This window comes from Monopterus albus, unplaced genomic scaffold (assembly GCF_001952655.1).
Source record: "Monopterus albus unplaced genomic scaffold, M_albus_1.0 scaffold3.1, whole genome shotgun sequence".
Lineage (NCBI taxonomy): Eukaryota > Metazoa > Chordata > Actinopteri > Synbranchiformes > Synbranchidae > Monopterus > Monopterus albus.
In genome coordinates, this window is record NW_018127883.1 from 9,944,796 (window position 1) to 9,953,804 (window position 9,009).

The 9,009-nt window shown below is 39.5% G+C and overlaps 1 protein-coding gene across 1 annotated transcript in view; it reads left to right on the top strand.

The window, feature by feature from the left end:
• LOC109961621 (cadherin-12-like) overlaps positions 1-9,009 on the top strand; it is a 98,933-nt gene that overhangs the window by 72,677 nt on the left and 17,247 nt on the right. The window contains exons 7-9 of the mRNA XM_020602592.1: positions 1,746-1,999; positions 5,343-5,479; positions 8,901-9,009. The exon at positions 8,901-9,009 is cut by the window's right edge and continues 8 nt beyond it. Of these exons, the coding sequence (XP_020458248.1) occupies positions 1,746-1,999; positions 5,343-5,479; positions 8,901-9,009 (500 nt within the window). The remainder of the gene's footprint in view (positions 1-1,745; positions 2,000-5,342; positions 5,480-8,900) is intronic.

Genomic DNA, 9,009 nt, shown 5'->3' on the forward strand with positions numbered 1-9,009 from the left:
ACCATGAGCCTGAGCAGCACCTATTGAGATTCTCACATGGAATAGGTTCCAGCGCACAGCTGACTATCATTTGAAGTCAATAAACAATAAAAAGAAAAACACACAATAATCATTTGTTTTTAATATTAATGTTCGACCTAAGGAGCCTGCTGCACAACGGCGACTGCGTAGAGATTAAACGAGAATATGAACATTATATACAACACTGATATCAGCAATAATTACTGATAGTTAATGAGCGCACACTCTTGAACCAGGCAGAAACACAGAACGGGCAGGGCAAGTCGTGGGACGCTCTCCAGGCAGGTGCTCCTGTCCACAGACTCTCTGTCTCACACTGGCACCTGTCCCCTTACATGGTCAGTGTAACTTCAGTTATATAATCTATTACTGTTAAAACATGTAGCCTACTGAATGGACACCAAGCAAAGTGCTTATCTGAATTCAGAAAGAAAATACTGTTGAATTTTTAGAAAAGTGTTCCTGTCTGACATCACCACTCATATTAGTGGGCTGCTTAGAGCGCTGTGCAGTGGTTTGATTGGCAGATGAGTGGAGAACCAATCAGAAGCAGTGTTCAAAATTTAATGCATGCTGCCAAATAAATGGATCTAGATGTAGAGATTGTTCCAGTGGTTTTACTGACCCGCATTGCCTAGAAATATGTCAGAAGAAGGCATTCTACATGGCAAAGAAATGCAAAGTGACAGAGTGAGTGATATATATAAAAGCTTTTTACTGAAAAGAATATATTTGGTTCTAATCACCAACATTTTGATTGGTAACTGTGATTTAATTGCATATTATTCAGTAACTAACTGGTTACAGTTGCATTTATTTAGTCATTTAATTACAGTAACTAGTTGCTCCCCAACACTGCTGACAGGGAAGCAACCAGTAGTACAAGTCTTTCCCCACAGTGAAGCGTGACAGCAGTTTGGTGAATATTCCTCTGGAAGCTGTAGTATTCATCTTAAATGATCTTTTCTCCTGTCACTGGTCCCCACAGTGGGTATTAGGCCATGCTGTCATAAATCTGCTGTGCCCCATGATAGGTGACACCGTTTTTGTCCTAACCTACAGTATTTTTAAACTGGCCTAACATTTGTATAAACTACTATTAACGCCTACCCTCACCCAGGCAAAGAGTAAACACTGAGGTTTGACCTGGCCTTCATTATATCAGCTGCTGTGGCCAGCCCCACTGGCTTCATAGGTAGTTTCAACTGAACACCATGGTCAGCTCAGTTGCACAACTGTTATCCTATTGCTCTAGCTCCCTGATTATTTACCAGCTACATTAGAAAATGACCACCCTCCAACTTACTGTGTCAAGCACAGAGCAGGCACTTGGCAGCCAGTGTGTTCATTCATTTAGATATGATCTTCAGGCAGGTGAGAACAACACTATTTGAATGTGCTTTGAGCGACAACAAATATTGGAAATCATCCAAAAAACTGGAATGTGTGGGATAAGGGAAGGCCGACCTTGACATCTGATAGCAGTTATTCATACTTGAAAATGCTAGAATAACAAAAATGAATTGAGGGCAAACTGCTGTCAACACGGACACTCGTATTCAGTTACAACCCTTCCTCAAGAGCTCTTAGCTGGAGCAGAATGAGCACTGCAGAGAAAGAAAATTACAGTAGGATTGCTGACACATTCAAGACCACGGCGCAGTTTGAAAAATAATTATGGTTTGAAAAGTACATTCAACTATACTTTTCCCTTTGTTTTGTAGCCCCTGGACTATGAAACCAAGAAGGCCTATACCTTTAAGGTAGATGCCTCCAATGCACATCTGGATCCAAGATTTCAGAGCTTCGGGGCCTTCAGAGACACAGCAACAGTGAAGATTAACGTTTTGGATGTGGATGAGCCCCCGGTGTTCAATAAGCCCTCATATGTGATGGATGTGTATGAGGATACACCTGCTGGCACCATCATTGGAGCAGTGACGGCACAGGATCTAGACGCCAGCAGCAGTCCAGTCAGGTAAATCAAACTCCTCAGTCTAAAACAATAGACTCTTTCCACATAACTTTCTGTACACAATGTTATATGCATACAGAATGCAGTCAGCGTTGTTACATTTCAGTCAGAGGAGGAGTGATCCACCTTCATCAGAATGAAGCCAAGTTGCTTTGTTTGTGTTAAACTGGCTGAATTTTAGCTAATGCACCTTTTAACCACAAGAATACAACTGTTAGTGCAGTCAGAGAGATCGTGTATTACAATTATTGTTATTATTAATATGACTCAAATATGCAGTTCCAAAAACCTCATCTTCACTTGTTATAAACTACAAATAGCTTTTTCATACCTTCATTGAAAACAAACAGGGTTTTGACTGATCATGTTGTTGGCGTTTTGCCAACACAGTGAAGCTTCTTTATTTGAATAATATATTGTGAATGGGGGTAGGGGAAAAAAAACAAAGAAATAAGTCTCATGTCATTCTTAACCATAATTTAGAAAATGTTAAAGAAGCTTTATGTCAGTGTTTTTCATATTATCCAACAAATGTGTAAATGACAAAATAAATATATACATTTAACACAAAAATATTAAGTCTTGTGATGGAAGAATCGCTTATAGTGGGTGAATAATCACTGGATCTGAATGCTCACCTTCATCTTGAGAGGCTTTACTGTTGAACCAAATATCCCTTGTTATACCTGAAAGGATAAAAGAGCTAAAGGGAGCAGGACTCTGATACTGCAGCCAGTAATCGAAGGGTTTAGTTCTTTAATCCATTCCTCATATCTCCCGTCTCCATTCATCAATGTCATCTTGGCTTTGATCTTGAGAGTATTGTCAGTTTTACTCATCAGCTTGAGGACTAATCAGTCTATGTTGAACATTTGAGACTGTCACCTCCTGGCAGTTAACATTAAACGACAGAAACAATATTATAACATTTTTAGGGGCTTCATATACAGCAGATCACGAGCCTCTCCTTGGTAATTATCACATGGGACGTTCATCCATCACTGCTCAGTTTGATAGATCTGACATGCCTGCCTTAACTCCTGAGTACACTCATGGAAAGTCTCATGCACACACTCGCTATTGTAACATAAAACTTGAACAAAAGATAACAATAGACTGTCCTTTGCTAACACAAAGTGCATTCTTAAAAATGTATGAGAACCCTTTTGGTTTTTTTTAAGTCCATGAGCTACTTTTGTTCAGGCAAATTACTTTGTAGTAATGGTTCTTTAAAGAGCTGTCACTTTAGTGTTACAAAAACATCAAAATACACCTGCTTCGTGGACAGTACTTGTTCTATTATGAATATTTTATTCCAGAGCAAACAAAAGAACGGGAGAACAAGGATTTGTACAACAGAAAGCTTATGCCCTCAATTCTGTGCACCTCTACTTTAGTCTCCAACACTTTAAATATTCATCAATATCACTGGTGACATTGTGCATTTGTGTGCCTTCAGAGAGCAGCCTTGCATTCTTCACATCAAAACAATAGAGCCAGTGACCCATCATGCATAGGGAATTATGCTTTTGGACTTCAGACCCAAGCGATTCTGCTATTTAGCAGTGTTGTGCTGACTTATCTCTGGCTGGGGAAACAAAAGGGCATCATGAATACTGCACTGTTGTCCAATTCTAAAAAGCTTCCTCAAGTTTGAATGACTTTTAAAGACTGTACTTTTGGCCTCTGTCTAAAATGGTAATATCAGAAATCACAAGACACTGAAGAGCTACTTTGGCCGTGGACTTAAAACGCTTAAACTGGAATAAACACATACACACACCCCAGTTCTGTTAAATGATCTCGTGTACTGTGTGCAATGTTCACTGGACTCAATTAGTTTAAAGTAGTAGAAGATATTGTAATTATTGTTTATATCTACAGCTCTCAGTACCAACTCTTTAGAGCTTTGATTTATTTCTCACAGTTGTTGAGGCGCTCTGTTCTCTTTATAGATATCTTAGAAATTGAACTAATTACAAGTAAAACATTTTTTTATGTTTTCTATTTCACATTCATACAAAATTCATATGTACGTACACATTGAGAGCCGATGTACCAGAGTCAAATTCCTCATGTGTCCAACACACCTGGCCAATAAAGCTGATTCTGATTCTGAAAAAATGCACACAATGCTGTTTCTGAAACATGTTTTCATTTAGCTTGAGAGACTGAGTGAAGTAGTGGTGATTTGTTGTCTTATTTTCAACATTTCAGAAAACCCATACACTCTTTGTGATTTAATCTGTAATATTTTGGGTACAGGGCATTCTCTCTCTAAGCACAGGGCCACAGTGACTGAATGTATGCATCAGTAGCAGCTAATAATTCCCCCCTAAAAATGCATTTTGCTCATATATATTGAATTCTTGATGGGGTGTTTGTGTTTGTATTATTTATCAAAGACAATCACATTAAACTACTTGGACACGATTATTCTCACTTCAAGTCTGTGTGGAACACAGAGTTAAATTTTCATCAACATCATTTGAAAGGCCCAGGCTCAATTGATTGAATAATTAGGCTTCAGCCCTGTTGTCACAGGAGCAAAGCACTGAACCCCAGCCTCTGACCTCCTTGTGAAGGGGAGTAAAACAAAATCATTTCTCTGATGGGAAATTGAATGATGGTGTAAGGTGAGATTTAATTTCAGTAAACATTTATTTTGAGTATGTTAATGTGGGTGATGATTTATATTAGTAACCACTAGTCATATACATGGCTCATAGAGGGTGACAATAAGGTTCCATATACTAAGGCTGCTAAGGCTAACGTTACAAGCTAACACCCAGCTGGTTAGTCACTGGTCGGTGTGTGAAGAGGAAACAAAAAACGTGCTGTGGAAAATATTGTTTATGCCCTCTTCCATCACGGTATTATAGCAGTATTATTAATGAAAAAAATACCCTTTAAGATCAGATAATATAGCAGCACCAATACAGCATCTCTTTTGTGTATCATAGTTTGCATTCAGAGTGACTGAAAGTGCGTTTCACACAGACAACAGTGTACCCTCTGTTCTCAGACACCAGAGCAACATTTTTATGCCTTTGTTCTTCATCAGTCGAGGTTGATACAGTCTCAACAGTGCCTAGAATGAATTTATGTTCCAAGAAAACCATTTGCTCAGCATGGTCAAAGTACATGTGCCCCATTACTAGATTGGAATGTATATGCCACCCTCAGCACATTTTCTGGAAATGACCATTCAGAATGAGTAATGAAGGCTACATCAACATTATATCACGCCTAAGTCATATGCATCAGCCCAGAGGGAAAATCACTGCATTTTAATTTCCCTTTTTATGTTGGGAGTGAATGCAGTTAAACAAACATTTTCTTTCAGGTATTCCATTGACTGGAAAAGCGACCTGGACAGTTACTTTGACATTGACCCAGTGGGGGGGACAATTTCCACAAACGAACTCCTTGACAGAGAGAGCATCGCACAGCACAATATCTCCATTGTGGCAACCAAACTTAGTAAGTATGACAACAAGATCGATTGTGATTCATGTAGGTGTCGCTGTCCTTCTCCCGCCATAATCTGTGTGAAGAATTTAATACACTTTTACTCAAGTCAATACTCAATCCCATTTTGCTGGAAAGGTTTATAGGCGACTATAAACTATGATGGCTCTCCCGGAGGAGTGTATCTTCGGGACATTGTCTCTAGGACACTTGTCTCAACTGTTTTCATTTCTAAGTGCTTTTTTAACACGTTTGATGACATTGGCATTGGAAGGGAGCTTTTCTTACTAGAGTCAACTTTTACTTACACCGCAGTAAAATGTGAACCTTCCAGTATCACAGCATGCTGTGAGCCGAGTTCAAGAAGCATGAGCTAATGCAGATCTGTGGCTTTAAGACATGTCATCAAGCTAATTATGTTTTTTATGAAGGAAGTGGAGGAAATTTCCGGATAAATAAGCAAATCCATCGTCACCAAATCATCGAATCTCCTAAGAACCATCAAAGTCATTATCCCTGAGGCAAGCTGGTGCTCAATCAAAATTATCCACGCTGTATATTCATTAGGACAGACTGTGAAATATGGGCTGTTAAAACATGAGTCATTGTCGCCTTGGAAACTGATATTACTCACTTCCCCTCAAGGTCATGGCAGTGACATGCTAATTCTGTTTTTAGTGTGTGGATGTGCTTCTTTGTGTGGCTTTTGTGTGAGTGTCAAGGAAGTGGAGGATGAGGTACAATGAAAGGATACAGTTTTGATTGAGAAGAGGGAGGGAGTTGGGAGTTTTACATGTCCAGTCTATCTTGATGTAAGAATGCATTACATTTCTCTCTTCCCCAAATAAATCTGTAATCCAGCCCTCTGCCCTGTCTGGTTACCCTCTCAATAGACCAGTATTCATCTAGAGACTCAGAAGAGAAAAGGCACTGGTGCAGTAAGCTTAGAGATGAACTCAGTACTCCCGAGTTTGTGTCCCAACTTGACTTCAAATTTGTTTTTGACCTTGAGTGAGATTTGGCAGAACTTTGTTTTCTGGGTTAGTAACGATGGCTCCTTTGTGATGCATTCCATTATCACTGCTGAGCTGTTGCCTGCCTGTTAGTCAGGTTTTAAACCATGAAGAACGGACATAAAAACTAAAGCAAAGATGCCTTCAATGCCTATGCAAATATTGTGTTGTACAAGGAAAGGTCATGCACATACACTCACACACAACATGCTCTTAGTCTTTAGCAGCCTCAGTTGGCACTGCACAACTGTAAATAGTAAATTATTGCAGACCTCGGGTTCTGACCCGCCTCTGCATCTATTGTGTGTTCTTGCTGCTAATGCTTTCTAACATTTATCTACTCATACCTTTTATTCTGTATTACAATGACCCTGAAGAAAATATTCAATAATATGAGTTGTTGGATGACATTTTCCTTGAACAGAGCTACATTTTCTCTGCCATGGTTAGCACAACACTCGTGTTGGAGGTTGTCTGGTTATTGTTGGACACTTCAGTCATGCAGCAAAATGAGAGCAGTGTCTGCTACTCTCCTGAGACAGTACACAGCAGAGTGTGCGCTAAATGAGAGCAGCTAGCTACATTGACTGTTTTGTTTTTGGAATGTGAGCCCAGTGGCAGTTTTTAGGAGTCAAAGGCAGTGGGTAATCTATTTAATGCAACAATAGCCTCGACAGGAGGCAGTAAGGAAGCACACTTTCTATTTACTGCAACTGAATAGAGTTGTTGTATAGTGAGTTCTTGACTTATTATGTCCACTGCACTTTAAACAGATTGCACTCCACAAAGAATCCATCTAAATCTGTTTTGCAGCACATTTTGCAGATTACATTTTAGATATTTATGGTTGATTGCTTGCAAGGTGGGTTTTTATTTTATAGAATTGGCTCAAATTAAAAAGTAATATTCAGTAGAAAAATTGTATATGACTAACCAGCCAAGCATTCTGTGGCAATACAGGATTATGATTCAATAAAATATATAAAGCATGTGTTACTGGAGCAAAATGCTGACGCAAGTCAGATTCCGATATAACCACTATACCATTGCCCCATCTAGTGGGCTGAAGGATATATCACTAATGACATACTGAGAGCCAGCCAGCAGATGTGATCATGAGATGTGGTGATGAGAAGACAAAAAACCCATGTATCCAGAAACATGTGCCAATTTTTTCAGATTCCATTCTTTTGGAAGATTTTAAGTTGCTCAAATTTTTAGGGGCCAAAGGAATGAGAGAAAAGATTAGTGTGTTTGCTGACTGAGCATCAATGTTAATGGTTCAGTCAGAATAAAGTAGCAGATCCCATGCTCAGTTTTTGTTTTGTTTTAGAGACAACTGCTTTTTTCCATCCTGGTCAGACAGGTTACTAACTGGGGCTGTGCTCCAATCCCCTTGAGGTGATTTTACAGATCCTCTCCTCCGTTCTTCTCAACCACCCACCTACTCACAAACCTACGCACCTGTGCGCTGGCACTCTCACAAAGCAGTGCACACTAAGCTCCCCACTGCAGAGCAAACCTATTCCCACATCAGATCCATAAAGGTTACCTTACTTGGGCTTCCACACACAGAGAACATTTCCCTGCTGTGTTCCTGCAGTGAGGCAACGTTGTAACAAACAACCCTGTATTCAAGTCGGTCCCTCTCAAGTGGGCTTTCACAATGTAATTAATATGGGCTGCACATCTTATGGCTGCAGCCCATAACAGAATATGAGGGGAGAAATACTTATAAAAAGAATTGCTCTATAGAGCCCTGTTCTATAATGTGAGGCACACTTTATTTGTAGGCAGCGCACAGGGGGCATTTGCTATATATATTTTTTTTTAATTCAATTCTCTTTTTCATCATTAATCAAAAATGTTTTAAAAGTATTAGTGTCCAGGTGCAATTTATGCATCGACATGTTCCAGACAAATCACAGGGTTTCTAGCTTCTAACCAGCAGGTCTTACAGCAGGTGAGCACCTCAGCGGTGTAGCTTCTACTCAAAAACATTCTGACATTGTGTTAATTTTGACACAAATTAGATTTTGTTTTAGTATTTTGCATACTAGCTGAAAAAAAAGTTGTCAAAGTTTAGCCTTTTGACTTTTGGTAGTTTGTCAATAAAAACTAAATGCACTGATCAGGAGTCAGTTTGTGATTCCAGAGATGCAGCAGCAGGTCAATAAGTGGCTTCATGTCCATTCGTCTATCTGTCACATTATCGATTACTTTGACTTTCATGAAAGATGGGTTATCAATGAATATTTTTTGGCATAGTTTTAGTTGACATTCATCCTGCTTTATGCCTTGGCTCCTTATAAAATGAAAATATTTAGGAAATACACCCGTCTGTGCAGTGCCTTCATGTGTGCAGTGAAGGCACATGTGTGCTTCATTTAAACAATTCTTTGTTGTGTTTCTCTCTGCAGATAGTCCAGTTCTGACCAGCCGGGTGGGCATCACTGTTCACGTTTTGGACATCAACGAGTTCCCACCTGAACTCGCCAGTCCTTATGAGACTTTTGTGTGTGAAAATGC